Source organism: Phyllostomus discolor, chromosome 12 (genome assembly GCF_004126475.2).
Source record: "Phyllostomus discolor isolate MPI-MPIP mPhyDis1 chromosome 12, mPhyDis1.pri.v3, whole genome shotgun sequence".
In the NCBI taxonomy this organism is placed as follows: domain Eukaryota; kingdom Metazoa; phylum Chordata; class Mammalia; order Chiroptera; family Phyllostomidae; genus Phyllostomus; species Phyllostomus discolor.
This window is the reverse complement of record NC_040914.2, coordinates 25,696,287-25,711,219: the sequence shown is the minus strand read 5'-3', so window position 1 is coordinate 25,711,219 and position 14,933 is coordinate 25,696,287. Positions and strand designations below refer to the sequence as shown.

Genomic DNA, 14,933 nt, shown 5'->3' with positions numbered 1-14,933 from the left:
ATCCTGAAGGCATCCCCTCCAGTATTTCCAGAGTCATTCCATTTAGCAGCCGAGATGATGGCAGTATGAGGGTTTATCGAGGAGGGGAAAACTGTGGTTGGATCTGCTTGCATCTCTGGTTCTTCTGTTAGAAATGAAGGTTGGGGCACCAGGTAAGAGTTTGAAGGGTTAGACACCCACGAGGGCTGAGGGTGTTTCCAGGAGGAAAGAATGGTGTGAACTGGGCCTGGCGGTGGGAAGAGGGAAGCAGAGGCCTGGGCTAAGAAGCAGGTGTGAACCTGGCCAGCCACAGGCCACCTGGTGACACAGGTAGAAGCTGAGCTCCATGGGAGCCGTCGGCAGGAATTGTGTCAGGGGAGCAGAAGGAGCCATGGGCCATCTGCCTGAAGCTGGAGGAATGTCCAGTCTGAACCTGGCTGGCCAGAGGGAAAAGGAGCTGGCTGTAATCAAGGAGGTAGGACACTTCCTTTTGAGCTGTCATCTCAGGATGAAGCGTGGCCAGGAAGCCTGTGGCACCTTCAGGAGGCTGCCACTTCTTTGTGGCTGGACCCCTGGCGGGAGGTGGGGAGCAGTGGGAAAGTGGATGCTGGCAGGCTAACCCTGGGATGAGAGCAGCTTCCCCAAACTGAGTCATGGATCTGGCTCTGGAAGGCCAGGCCACCAGACAGGGAGAGAATTGCTATTCCTTCAGCAGGAACCAGCAAATGCAAAACCCCAGTGGTTGAAGAGGTTTGGGGAATGTTTGGAGAAGGGCAGGACCAGAATGCATGTAAGAATGAGGAAGAGATGAGGTTGGAGAGGTGGGTAGGGTCTAAACCACTTGAGGCCTCAAATACCAGGCTACAGGGCTAAGAGGGCAATGGGGAGCCAGAGAAAGATTTTGAGTGAGGGATGGGCTGGGGTACTGAGTGTTCTGAAGATCCGTCTGGAGTGAACTGGAGGACTGGAGGTCAGGAAGAAGCCTGGGGTGGGGCTCTAGGCAAGAATAGGATTCAGAGAAAGAAACCAAAGAAGGTGGGGACGTGTCCTAGATGAAGCTGTAGGTGGGGTGAGGGGCAGGTTCATGACCTCCTGGTAGCTGGGTAGAGAAGGGACAACAGTTGACATGGCCCGAAGAGGAGGCTGTTTATAGACTGGGCAGCACATCACAATACTCAGGGCTCCCGAGTGTACCCTCTGACGAGGTGGCCCAGTGAGAGTACAGTCTCTATACTGTCTTTCCGCCCTGCCCCCTGCCCGCTCCCTGCCAGTCTGCTAGCGCTTGCTCAGAGACTCCAGGAAGAATGGTCCATTTCATCCACCGGGATGAGGAAAAACCAGGTCCTTGATCCTTCAAGAGGGAGTCCACTTCCCTTGGTGGGGGGTCTGCAGAGCCCATTCTCCCACAGGGCACGGGGAAAATCGTGGTCTGGACACAGCGGAGGGCTGGGAAGGGTCAAATGACCTCTGTTTGTATCTCGCCTTCCACCTTCTTCTTTTGCTTCTCCATCACTGCGTCCAGCTCTGACACTTTCTCTTTGTCCTGGAGGGCGGGATGGAAGTCAGGACTGTGGCATCAGAACCCTGGATGCCCTTCCCGGTCCTGTCCCGGGGACGGGTGGCAGGCTCACCTCCAGCAGCGCACGCTGCACCATGACTTGGCTGTACACACGGGCGCCCTCCTCCGGGCTCACCGCTCTGAACTCCACCTTCTGTAGCGAGAAGATCTGCGCTCCTGTCAGTACGCCCAGCGCTTCCACAGTCCTGAACAGGGGCAGTGGGGGCGTGGTCAGGCCTGCCGGCCAGTCAGCTCAAGCTCCCGAAACCCTGCCAATCTCTTCACGCCTGGCCAACCCTTTGTCCAATCAGCAGCATTCACCTACCACAGCGTGCCACGGGTGGGCGGGGCACCCTACATTTTGGGAAAGGTGGGACTTCCCTGCACACTCCAATTGGAACCTTGGAAAACATGCCAGTCACAATCTCATTCATTGTTGCAACCCGACAGACCCTCGCTTTGGGCCAATCCCAGTTCTCCGTGGTCCCCTACACTCCACTCTGGGCTAATCAGAACACTCCACCTCTAGTGCCCAAATCTCAGGCCTTCCCTGCCGGCCTCAGCTACTCACCCAGAGCTGAAGCCCTTGGCCTGCAGCCAGGCACGGACCTCCGAGGCGTTGGAGCGTGTGCTGAGCTGCGGCTCTGGGGCACGGGGCCCCGGGGTTGTGCGGCTGGGGCCCGAGCGGCCCTGAGCCAGGCGCGCCTGCAGCTCCTCGTTGACACTGACCATCTGGCAGAATTTCTCTGCAGGCGGGAAACCGGAAGGAAGGACTGACTCAGGGAGAATGGTCCTAGTGATGGGCCGTAATCCATCTACTCTTTTTCAGCCTCGGTTTCCCTGTCGGGAAGGCGAAACCAGGGACCGTTCTCCTGAGGGGCTGACTCCACCACTCACCCTTCTCGCTGGGGTCCAAGTTGTTGAGGCTGTCGCAGCTGTCCCAGTGGGGCCGAGCAGGGGCAGGAGCCACAGCTGGGGCAGGGGCTGGTGGAGGTGGAGGAGTGCTATTCTCCTAGAGAGGACGGAGGAGAGAGAACCCGGATCAGAGAGAGGACTCCGAGTACCAGCCCTTCTTATGGACATTTCTGAACCCTCAAGCACTGCCTCTGCCAGTACCCTTGTCTTGACATACCCCTCATTCCCAGGTCCCAGGATCTTCCCCCAAAACCCGGGAGTCTGCCCTGGCTCACCAGGATGCGGGCAGGGCTCTGGCTGCGGTCCCCCTGGGGCCCCGGGTGAGGTGATAGGATATTATAAGGTACATATCCTTCCTGCCCTCGGTGGTCCCGAACCTTCCACCACTTGCGCTTGTCATCCAGGACCTGGGGGAGGTAAGAGGAGGGTTCAGAGCCTGTGCCTGCAGTTAGGGTTGGGTGCACTCCAGTCCCTCAGCCCCGTATCCCTCTAACCTCTAACACGTCCCGATGCTTAACGGAGAGCTCGCTGCTGTTGCGGGCTTGGAAGTCATAATTACATAGGACCCACTTCCCCGCTGCCTCCAACTCCTGCTGGGGCTCAGCTTCTGGCTCCGAATCTTGGTGACTAAGGAGAAGAGGGAGGGTTGAGGATAGGAGGCAGCCAGTCCCACTGCCCTGGGCTGTAGGGTATTGGTGTGAGCTGGAGTTAGAGCCAAGCAGAGGCCAAGGCGGGAGGCCAAGTTAGTACTGTTAATAGAGACTTAACATGGGAATAACAGCTAGAATATATTTTACTTCTTTTTGGGCCTGGCAATGTGCTGTAAGCCCATACTATGTGTACTAGCCTCACCTCCACTTTACAGATGAGAACAGTCAGGCTAAGAAAGATAAAATATCCCAAATCACATGACTGGGGACAGATGCTATTTATCAAGCATCTCCTATGTACTGGGCTCATGCATAATGATAATGCACGGTCAAAATAAAAACAATAGTTAACACTGATATAACACTTACTACCTGCCAGGCACTGTTGTTCAAAGTGTGTTACGTACATTAGCTGATATAATTCTTGAGACGACCCCTGGCAGAATCATGAATTTGGATCACTGTTCCTCTGCAAGGGACCCACTCGCAGTGACCCACTTTACATCAGGTCTCAGAACAAGGAGAGGCAGAGCTGGCATGGAACGTAGGCAGGCTGGTCCCAGAGTCCACCTCCTGAGCAATCTTGCTGTCCTATACATGCAGCTGGACATGAGCCTGAGCTCTGCCATGGCCTTGAACCCTTAACTGAAAACCTGTACAAATTCATGGACTCCTCACTCCTCCAGGAAGGGATCATTATGCCCATTTTTTCCTCTAAAAATCTTGAGGCTCAGAGGCGAGTTTAAAGCTGGGGGTGTCTGAAGCACCGCGAGACCAGGCAGCTGGGGGAAGGGAAGTGGGATATGGGCTCTGACCCCCCAGTAAGGAGGGACCTCAGCTCAGATCAGGCCTACCTGTGCAAGGGAGAGGGGGGTCTTCAGGGCCACGGTGCCCCCCCGTGTGGGGCCGGTAGCTCCCAGCATGCTGTCCCTGCTGAGATCCTCTGCCCGGGCCCTCACCCAGACCCCCCTTCTGCTCCTCCAGCCTTGCTGCTTGGTTTCTTCTCATCCCACGTGGCTTCCCTCTCATCTGCCTTCAACTTGCCCAGGGACCCTAGAGTCTTGGCCCTTGTATCCCCTTTTTCTTCCAGGACCCAAGAGTCCGCACCCCCAATGCTTGTTGGAATCATGAACTTGGACCCCCCCAGTTCTTTCCTCCCCCAGAGATCCAGGAGTCCAAGACTTAAGCTGTAATTTCTTTTCCTTTTTAACTCTTAAAGGCTCCAGGTCCAACACCCAGCAGGGACTGAGACAATTGCTGCAAAACCTTGGGAAAGTGATGGCCCGGCCTCTCAGCCTTTACCTCTCCCAGCGACCCAGAGGCACTTTCACTTCCTAACTTTCCCAGAAACTTGCCCCTCAGCCCTTGAAGTCCCAAGCCTGCTTCTGTAGGTGTCCAAGGTCCCATATACCAGACTTGGGCTCCTCTTCAAAACCCGTATGTTCAATTCCCAGCCTCTTCCCTCCAATACCCAGGGCTCTGTCCCAGGACAGACCCAGGCAGGGAGTTTCCCAGATCCTGGGAGACCAAAATGCCTTCCTCTAGCCCTTTGGGGTCTCAAGACTTTACCCACACCCAGCCCCCTCCTCCCTCAGACACTAGAATCTGGGCCTCTATCTCCCTCCTCCCTCAGACCCAGAAGTCTGGGCCCGCCCCCTCCCTCCCTGCTCCTCCCCCCTCTCCCAGCCCCGCCCCCGGCCTGGTCACCACCTCACCCACCTGCGAAGAGCCGGGAAGACAGAAGGAAAAAGACAGAAAAAGGGGGGCAGAGTGAGCGCCGGGAGCTCCCACGACGCACCCCCCTGTACCCCATGCCCCCCCGGGGCTGACACTCACCCATTGACAGCAATCTGGGGGGCGCTTTGCTGCAGAAGATAAGAAGGCAGCGGGTCAGAGGGAGGGCAGCCTCCTCCCAGCCTTCCAGGGCCTGGCCCTGCCGTGCCACCTGTGGGATCCTGCTGCCCCCTCCAGGCCTCAGGCTTACCTGCCTGCGCCGCCTCTCGTGCTGCAGCTGCTTCTCTACTGGGTCCTCCCAGGGGCGGCCCTGCGGGTCAGTGGCGGGGGGCTCCCAGCCGCTGTAGAACTCCGGGATGTATGGGGGTCCCTCCTCCAGGGGCAGCTCCAGCCTGCAGCCAAGGACAGACCAAGGTTCAGGGACCCTGGTTGGCCCGACTTAGCCTTGTCATTAACTTCACTTTTCCCCTTTCCTTAAACCTCAGTCTAACCCAGCTACTCTATCCTCCCCTCTTTTTGCCAAACCCTGCCCCTGCCTCTAAGCTCCGCACCCTACGACACCAATTATTTCTAAATACACTGATTTCAACTAATGCTTGCCCCAGCTTCTGAATCCAAACCGGGTTTCTAGCTAAACGCATCCCTCCCTGGCTCTCCCCCTACCCCCTTGAGGTTCTCCGCCTCCAAGAACACAGACTCCGCCCCCTTTCCAAAACCACAGGCCAAACCTTTCCTAAACCCCGCCCCTTGATATAGCTCCGCCCTGTAATCCCACCTTTTTTTCCTGCTGGATTATCTGATACAATTTTAAACCTCTCACACTACTTTTTGGCCTTTCCTCCAATCGAATGCTGGCATTTGTTCTAGGTCCCACCCTTTCTTCATTGGCCACACCCTCCTATCTACACCTCGCTCTAACCCTTCCTTCCCAGTCTCACCTTTCCAATCACTACCTCCAGTCTCTTCTGCTCTCCAATCACCACGTCCCTTTCTCCCAACCCCGCCCCCACTAACCACGCCCCTTACCCCGGGCGGGTCCAGGAGTCCCCCAGCGAGGTCCAGAGCACATTTTCACTTGGGGTGACATTGTCCCTCAGCAATGCTACGGCCTCAGACGTCAGGTGCGGCCGCCGTATGCTGCTCGCCAACTGGGGTCCGCCCGACATCTCCACAATCTGCCAGGGGTGGGCAGAAATGGGCAAGCCATCACACCCTCTAGAAGTGGAACCCCGATTCCTCTTGCTGCAGGGGGGACAAGAGGGCCGAGGGGGATGGTCTCACCACGTGCAGAGGTCCGAAGAGGAAGTGCAGCAGCTCTGGGGAGGAGGGGTTGGCGATGTTGCCGCGCAGCCGCGCCTGCGGAGCCGGGGAGGGGCTGGCATTAGTGTGCGGACAGGTCAGGTTGGTCATCCCCCCCCCCCCCGCTCCCCGCCCACTCCCCGCCCCTGATGCCCCGCGCTGGACGCGTCCTCACCAGCAGGCTGAAGGCGTACTTGATTTTCTGAAGCACGTCGGTGTACTCGGCCTCGCTGGGCGGCTTAGCCCGCAGTGTCAGGAGGCCCTCTGTGGGCAGGGGGTAGGCAAGGGGATAGGGGACACAGAGACAGCGTCAGAGGGAGGGGGAGCCCCAGAGAGCTCGTGATGGGGAGTCCAATGGGCAGGGGATGCGAGGGGAGACCCTAGAGGGAGGGAGGCTATTTGGGAGTGGCCAGGGGAGGGGGTTGTTTGGGATCCCACCAGGTGGCGTCCCTCACCCCCGGCCTCTCGGCGCCCGGCTCTGCGGCCGCGCTTTCGGTGCTCCAGCACTCTGGCCGCCTCCGCCGACTTCTGAAGCTTCGATACGAAGCTCTCCACGTCGTCGAACACGTGGTTCAGGATGTCCTGGGGGACAGAGCCGGGGGACGCGTGAGACCCCTGGGTCCTGGACCCTCACCACTCCAGTCAGAGCCCTGCAGCCAGGAGACTTGGATACCCCAGCCCAGGCCAGGCCACACCTTCCGATTCCTCCGTCAGTCCCCGCCGGCCACGCCCCCACACGTGTCCCCGCCCCTCGACGTCTGGCTCACACCCACAGTCGGTCCCGCCTCCCAGTCTAGCCCCGCCCCTGGACGTCTGGCTCCGCCCCGCTCACCACATCCCGTTCAGCTTGAAGAGTGACCAGGTCTGAGCCGCTGGGACCCAGGTCCGGGGAGGCCGGGTCAGTGGTCCTGGAGATCTCTGCCCCGCCCGGCCTCGGCGACGCGTCTGTCTCAGGGATGGGCTCCTTCTGGGGTCCCCCGCGGCCCGTGGCCGACTCCACCGGGCTGATGGCTGCGCGGACCGACGGGTGGCGCTGCAAGGGCGGGGTCTCCGGGGTGGGCGAGGGGCGGCGCAGCAGCTCCTCCTGCGTGGCCCTGCGGAGGAAGAAGGGAACCTGAGGCTGGGTCCCCCGAGGAGTCCATGGACGGAAAACATTTTGGGGCTTAAAACAGACACAGTTACCCCAAGGGGTCGCACTTCTCTGGAGGAAAACAGGCCAAGAGAGGAGAAAACGGGGACCAGAACCAGGAAAAGTAGGGTCCTGGAGAGAGGTCACACTTGTTTGGAAGGTACATGCATGACGCGAAGGGGTTTTGTTAGACCCTATTCAAAATTCGTTCTGCTCTAGGCTAGTGGTGACAGCCCATTTCTCGGATAAGGAGAATAGAGACCCCACCCGTCCCCTCTTCTCCCCGGTCTCCAGCCCAGCCTCCTTACTTGAGTGCCGCTGCCCGGCGATCCCCACGGCCAGAGCGGTAGCTGTGCAGAGCCCCTTGGATGTCCTCGTGGATCAGCTCCGCCTGCCAATCGCACCGTCAGGCCACGCCCACCCCCGACCCCCTGCCCTCCCCGGGACGCGAGAGGGATGGGCTCAGTCCCAGACCAAGTCCTGGTTGATGCATGTGGACCACGCACGTTCACGCACTAGACTCACACCTTCGCCCTAAATCTGTCCGACCTAGGCTACGCCCCCACCCACGGAGGCCCGGTTCAAGTGGCTCCCTACCCCTAGACCGTATTCACCTCCATCCCAGTTCTGGCTGTCCTCCAGGCACCCTCTCCCGTGTTCTGTCCGGGTCCTGGACCCTGAGTCCAACCTGCCCTCAGAGCCCGCTGCCTGTTCCTCTAGGCCACGCCCCTCTGCTAGAGCTGACCTCCAGGCCCCGCCCTCTTCCAGCTCTGCCGGGGCCTGAAACGGGTCCCAGCCGCTTTCTCCCCCGTGACCCCTGACCCTGCTCGCTCACCCCGAGACGGAGGCCCTGGAAGAAGTGCACGTCAGGCTGCAAGCGCTCGGGCTCCTGGCACACCAGCAGCAGCAGAGAGCGGCTCCGGCCCGGCGGCATCACCACGTCGCAGCGCACGATGGCGCCCAGTGAGTACGACTCCAGCTCCTCCTGCGGGGTGGGACGGCAGGTAAACAGAGGCTCGCTCGGAAGCGATGCCACCACTACTTGAAGACAGCAGTGCCACCGGGTGCAAGCACTGCGCGGGGCAACCCTGCAATATCCCTGCTTTAATAGGGCTCACGAAGGAGGCAGGTCCCTTGCCAAAGTTCCCAGAAGAAGGACACAGAAGCCAAGATTCACACTAAGATTCCCTAAGTCCCCAGGGCCAAGCTCTTCAAGGCTGCTCGGTCCAGCTGCGCCTTCCACCCATATGCCCCCTGGCACCTTGGAGACGGGGTCCAGCAATGTCACATGATCGGGAGATATGCGCAGCAGCATCTCCTGGGCCCAGACACGGCCCTGGCTGTCCATGACGGACAGTTTGCGTGAGGCGTCCTCTACGGTGTGCACGCCATCCTCCTCGCCCAGGCAGAATGTCACCAGGTGCTGGCACAGGCCATAGAGAAAGCAGTGAGTCCCAGGATAATGCTGGGGGGCTGGTACTCAGAATTCCCTGAAATCTGCCTTACAGCTTGTAACTAACCACACCTCCTCCAGGAAGCCTTCCCTGATCACTTGCCCCACCTATGGGCGCCTCCACTCAGTGCCCTTTGTTTCTCTTTTACCAGAGTAATGAGGACCTGGGTTTGTCTTCCCATGGAGACTGGAGGCTCCTTGAAGGCAAGGAATGGTCTGGATTATATCTAGTCCCTTCAATGCACCTCTACCTGTATCAGAGCACCGGGCACCCTTTGCAATATCTCTGGACCTTGTCTGAACCCTACTCACCCAGGATTGCCTCTGATTTGTGCCTGTGGTCACATTGTCCAGCTCAAGAGCTGGTCCAGAGGGTAAGTGAGCAGATTCGAGTGGAACTGAGTTCTGCCATGATATCCGTGTCTGAGGCAAGGTGGAGGAAGTCCACTTTGCAGGTGAGCAAACTGAATTTCTCAAGTTCTTTTTGTGTGGAAGCCCAACTGCCTTCAACAGCCCCATCTCTCTTTGTCCCAGAAGACCCCCTGTGGCAGTGCAGACCCCAGACTCACATTGACTAGATACTGGGACACATCGGCCATCACCATAGTGGAGTACCGCTTCCTCTGTTCTGTGTGTGGTGGGGGCGGGGAGAGAGGTGGATCAGAGGCGTTGGTCTCCAGTCCCTTCCTCCCTCAGACCCTTCAGGACTGCAGGCCCCCAGCCCCTCCTCCCTCAGGCTCCTCAGGACTCCAGGCCCCAGCCCTCCTCTCTCAGACACAGGGGTCCAGACCCCCAGTCTCTCTTCCCTCGGACCCAGGACTCCAGGCCCCCAGCCCCTCCTCCCTCAGACCCCTCAGGGGTCCCCTCAGGTCTTTAGTTCAGACTGTTTCTCTTGGCCCGGGGTTTCTTTGCCCATAAACTCACCATAAATGGACTTGGCACTTGGTTTGGAGGCAGCTTCTGGGCTGCTGAAGGAAAAGAGGGGTGAGAGGGACTGTGAGAATTTGGGGCACATCATGGGAATATCAAGTGCCAAGAAGAACAGTGACCTCATTTGAGGGCACTGGGGAGCCATAGCAGGTTCTGAGCAGAGGAGGAGAGGGCAGAGCTAGACTTTAGTAGGACAGGTGAGGTGATGGTATTGGGCAGGGGTAGGGAGAGTTGCTTCTGTGGACACACAGACCTGGGTTCAAATCCCCTGTTAGCTTCTGCCTTGCCATAAGACCCAGGGCAGGAGACTTCATTTCTCCTACTTCAGTTTCCCTCTCTGTGACACAGGGGTTAGTTACCTATAGCTTCCATCGGTGGGGTTCTTGGGTGAATTCAATGAGATGATGCAGTTGAAGGGTTCTGCAGCCTCAGTAACTGTTACTGTCATTATTATAAAGCTAAGGGCTTAGTACACAGTTGTTGCTCAATAAATGGAATTTTTTTACAATGGCATTAGTATTTAGAGGAGATAGAGAGTTATCTTCTTCCCCTTCCATCTCTGTGGGTCAGGCTGTACCCAGCCAAATCCTCCTCTGTCTCCTGCCTTTGACCTCTTCAAGGTCACCTTCTCCAAGAAGAATTCTTTTTTTTTTTTTTTAAAGATTTTATTTATTTATTTATTTTTAGAGAGGGAAGGGAGGGAGATAGAGAGAGAGAGACAGAGAAACTTCAATGTGTGGTTGCTGGGGGTTATGGCCTGCAACCCAGGCATGTAGCCTGGCTGGGAATCGAACCTGGGACACTTTGGTTCCCAGCCCGCGCTCAATCCACTGAGCTATGCCAGCCAGGGCTAAGAATTCTTTTATAGTTGATTTTAGAGAGAGGGGAAGGGAGGGAGAAGGGGAGAGAGAGAAACATCCATGTGAAGGAGAAACATCGATTGGTTGCCTCTTACACACACTCTGACTGGGGACTGAACCAATGACATCCCAGGCATGTGCTCTGACTAGGAATCAAACCCGAGACCTTTCAGTTTATGGGACAACGCTCCAACCAACTGAACCGCACTGACCAGGGCTCCAAGAAGAATTCTTGAGTCTCCATTTCCATAGAAATAACTGAGGCTCAGGCCCTGGCTGGTGTAGCTCAGTGGATTGAGCACGGGCTGCGAACCAGGCATCGCGGGTTCTGTTCCCAGTCAGGGCGCATGCCTGGGTTGCAGGCCATGGCCCCCAACAACTGCACATTGATGTTTCTCTCTCTCTCCTTCTCTCTCCCTTCCCTCTCTAAAGAATAAATACAATCTTAAAAAAAAAATAAAAAAAAAAAGAAAGAACTGAGGCTCAGAACCCAAGTGGGGTCAGGAATGAGGGATGAGCCCTGGCTGGTGTGGCTTAGTGGATTGAGCACCAGCCTGTGAGCCAAGGAGTCACTGGTTCGATACCCAGTCAGGGTACATGCCTGGTTTGCATGCCATGTCCCCAGTGGGGGGCACATGAAAGGCAACCACACATGATGTTTCTTTCCCTCTCTTTCTCCCTCCCTTCCCCTCTCTCCAAAAATAAAATAAATAAAATCTTTAAAATAAAGAAAAAGGAATAAGGGATGAGAAACACTTCAGTCAAAGCTATATTCCTTATCTTGCTGCTTTCAGTCAGCTCTCCCTACAATTTGATTACCCTTGGGCTGAAGAACTCACTACCTCACATCTCCCATGCAGCTATTCCCATGTGTCTGACTTTCCTCCCTGCTCACTCCAGGAGACCTGAGCCTTCATTATAAACACCCCTGACTTCTTAGCAAAAGGTCAATATTTAATAAGATAGCGACAATAGCAGTAGCAGTTTCTGTGAGTTGAGCCTCTGCTGTTAGTCAGGTTCTCTGCTAAGTCTTGTATGTGCATTATCCCATCAAGCCCTTAAACTTGGGGGGGACTGAGGCTCAGAGAGGTGACGTCCTTTGGCCAGGGTCACACCACTGCTGAGTGTAAGTGTCTGAATTCGAACCCAGGTCTGTCTGCTCTGGAGCAGAGCTCTAACTACAGGTTGGACTGGGAGGGAGGCAGCCCAGGCTTTCTTCCCAATGTCCAGACCTTGGCTGCTGCAAATGCCCTGTGAGGGTGGGTGAGAGGTTGGGCCGATGTGCTGGGGTGGGGGGCCTGGTGGGCAGGGGACACTTACCCAATGGTGGTGCTCATGGTTTCAGAGTGGGCAGCTCTTGCCACCGGGTGGTGCCCTGGGAAGCAGCAAAAAGGTGAGGGCCTCACCTGCTCTGTGGAACCTATGATTCCTCGCTCAGCCCCTCCTCCCTTGGATCTAGGAGTCCAGCCCCCAGCCCCTCCTCCCTCTGACCCAGGAGTCCAGGCCCCCAGCCCCTCCTCCCTCCGACCCAGGAGTCCAGGCCCCCAGCCCCCCCCCCTTAGACCCAGGAGTCCAGGCCCCCAGCCCCTCCTCCCTCAGACCCAGGAGTCCAGGCCCCCAGCCCCTCCCCCTTAGACCCAGGAGTCCAGGCCCCCAGCCCCTCCTCCCTCAGACCCAGGAGTCCAGGCCCCCAGCCCCTCCCCCTTAGACCCAGGAGTCCAGACCCCCAGCCCCTCCCTCTTAGACCCAGGAGTCCAGGCCCCCAGCCCCTCTTTCACACCTAGTACCATTTCCCAAACCCTTCAGAAATCCATGCATTCAATTCCCTAATGTATGTGTGCCCCACTTTACTCCTCTACCCAGGGCCCTGTCTCCCAGCCTCACCCTTTCAGGGGCCTAGTCCAGCTCCGAGGTGCTTATCCCTAAGAACCCAGGGTCCCTCTGACTGCTGGTCTCCTCAGAGACCCACTCATTCACTTCCTCAGTCTCTGTGATCTGTGTTCTTCCTTTAGGTATGGGTGGCCCACTTTTCAGCCCTTACCTCTTCCACACTCAGGAGTTTGGGTCCCTCCGCCTTTGCTGAGCCCAGACCCCTGTTTCTCCTCCCCTACACCCCGGTGTGCCCCTCTTCCAGCTAACCTCCCAGGCCCCCTCCTTACCTGCCCCGTCAGACTCCGTCAGAGGAGAGGCCCGCTCTGCTCTCCCTTCCAGACCCAGGGCCCCTCCTTCCTGCTCCCTCCCCGGGCTGTCCCGCCTCCACATACCTGAGCACTCACCTGGCACTGCCTGGCTGGAGTGGCCCCTGGGCGGGGCTGGCAGGAAGACCCAGGGCGGGGACTGGGTTAGGAACCTTGACTGTGTCCTTATAACAACAAAACAATAACAACATCAGCCCTCTGAAGTCACCACTGGTTCACCTCTCAGACACCCCCTTCCATCCTCCTGATACCTCTGGGCAGTCAGGAAGTCTGATGTCCACTTGTTTGTGGTGCCAGAGAGGGGCCGTCGACCTGTTGGATGGGGCTGGGCTTTCGTCCCCAGGGCTAGTGTCCCTCTCTGTGTGCACACCTGTGCACAGTTCACCTCTCCACCTGTTCCCTCGACCCCCGCCCCTCCCCTTCCCGCTTCCTTTGGAAATCTCCCTCCGTAAATCGTAAATCCACGATGAGGATGGCTAAGACTCAACTTGCTCAATGCCCAAGGTTGCACCTGCCGTGAATCATTGAGAAGGTAGACACAGACATCGGAGCTTGGACCCCGGAGAGCAGGAAGGTGGACAGGCCCCGACTTAGTCTTTCTCAGCAGCGACCCCCACCTGGTTCCCACCACCATCATCTCTCACCCGGACCCACCATCTCACTGGTCTCCCCACTCCCTTCCATCTCCCCATCTGTCTAGTCCCAATGTCTAAGTCACAGAAGCTTAAGTCAGCCCTTGCTGCACCTCTGCTCAAAATCTTTCCCTGGCTCCCCTTTCTCTGAATAAAAGAAAGTCTGCAGGGTGTTCAGGGACACTATTCTAACCTCTGCTTTCTGCCCTTCCTCTCCATCACTCTGCGGCGGCACGCCAGCCTCCTTGCTGTGCCCTGACCACCTTAGACCCCATGCTGCCTTGGGGACTTTGCCCCTGCTGCTCTCTGTTCTGGAATGCAGTTCCCTTAGCTAGCCTCACCTCCTCCGGGTCACCCTTGGATGTCACCTTCTCAGATGGGCCCCCTGAACACCCTGTTTAAAATCACAACATCTCTTACTCTCCCGTCCTTCTTCATCTTTGCCCCCACTCTGTACTTGATTTTTTTTCTTCAGAATGTTTATCACCTCCTAATACACACCCTATTACCTGTTCATTTTTTTCAATCCTCACCTAAGGATAATGTTCATTGATTTTTTTTTTAATTTTTTAAAGATTTTATTTATTTATTTTTAGAGAGGGAAGGGAGGGAGAGAGAGAGAGCCCGTGCTCAATCCACTGAGCTACGCCAGCCAGGGCTTGATTTTTTTTTTGAGAGAGATAGAGAGAGAGAGAGAGAGAGAGAGAAGTGAGAGAGAAACATCAATCAGTTGCCTTCTGTACATGCCCTGACTGGGGATTGAACCTGCAACCTTTTGGTGCATAGGATGATGCTCCAACCAACTGAGCCACTGGGCCAGGGCTCATTGCATTATTGCTTCATTGTTTTCTTTAACACATGCAGACCCCACAGTCTATGCTGAGTGAGTCTGGAAGTGGGAGAAGGAGATGAAAGAACACAGACAAGAGAGATGATGGCAAGAGCCCAGGGGCGTGGGTTCGAATCCTGACTTAGCCATTTCATAATTTCGGTTGGACTTTTTTTGGGTGCTTCAGTCCTCTTCTGAGTATGTTATAGGTGTGTACGGATAATCCCCATGACAATCTGTGAGGAAACGGAGGCCGATACAAGTGAAGTCATCTGTTTACAGCTCATGCACGAAGGAGACATGTTGGTTGAACCCCGGGCCATGCAGTATAGACCTGTCATTCTTTGGTGCTGGCCCCTTTCTAGCTGTGTGACCCTGGGCAGATTGCTTAACCTCTCTGCGCCCCAGCCCCTCTGAAAATGAGGATCACAGTGTCAGGAGGGTTAAAGGAGATTCTGAAGCTTTCTCAGCTCAGTAACTGGCCAAGATGACACAATAGATGACTGTTATGATGACAGAGATGACAGCCTTTCTTTCCATTTGTGGTAGAATGAAGGACTGTGGCAGTCCAGCTGAATGGGGCAGGGCAGGCTTCCTGGAGGAGGAGGGGCGGCCAGAGCTGAACCTGAAGGGCCAGTTTGGCAGCCCAAAGTGGCCTAGACTACGGAGGAGGAGGAGTGTTCTGGGCCAGGGCACTTGCTGAGCCTCGGAAGGGAGGGCCCAAGAGCCAGGGAGCTGGGTGCACCTGCCTGCTGTGCTGCAGGGAG

The 14,933-nt window shown here is 56.7% G+C and overlaps 1 protein-coding gene and 1 long non-coding RNA gene across 7 annotated transcripts; one reads left to right on the top strand and one right to left on the bottom strand.

Moving 5' to 3' along the window:
- Positions 1–55: 55 nt before the first annotated feature.
- EPS8L1 (EPS8 like 1) lies at positions 56–12,888 on the bottom strand. 6 transcript variants are annotated; one of them, XM_036012693.1, is made up of 20 exons: positions 12,784–12,888; positions 11,828–11,882; positions 9,642–9,685; positions 9,287–9,345; positions 8,526–8,687; positions 8,100–8,249; positions 7,573–7,655; positions 6,968–7,229; positions 6,591–6,717; positions 6,311–6,399; positions 6,118–6,192; positions 5,863–6,011; positions 5,087–5,228; positions 4,939–4,967; positions 2,947–3,079; positions 2,728–2,859; positions 2,435–2,549; positions 2,109–2,283; positions 1,611–1,743; positions 56–1,522 (listed from the first exon to the last, which is right to left on the bottom strand). In XM_036012693.1, the coding sequence occupies exons 2-20, from the start codon at positions 11,842–11,844 to the stop codon at positions 1,436–1,438; spliced, it is 2,163 nt and encodes a 720-aa protein (XP_035868586.1). In that variant the 5' UTR covers positions 11,845–11,882; positions 12,784–12,888; the 3' UTR covers positions 56–1,435. The 6 variants fall into 6 exon arrangements, with proteins under 6 accessions (XP_035868586.1, XP_035868581.1, XP_035868583.1 ...); XM_036012688.1 differs by lacking the exon at positions 12,784–12,888 and adding an exon at positions 12,667–12,771; XM_036012690.1 differs by lacking the exon at positions 12,784–12,888 and adding an exon at positions 12,667–12,771 and having other exon boundaries at positions 9,642–9,682.
- Positions 8,643–9,306, top strand: LOC118497630. Its single transcript, XR_004900167.1, has 3 exons — positions 8,643–8,711; positions 8,870–9,172; positions 9,252–9,306. It is a non-coding gene; the product is annotated as an uncharacterized LOC118497630 (long non-coding RNA).
- Positions 12,889–14,933: the final 2,045 nt, after the last annotated feature.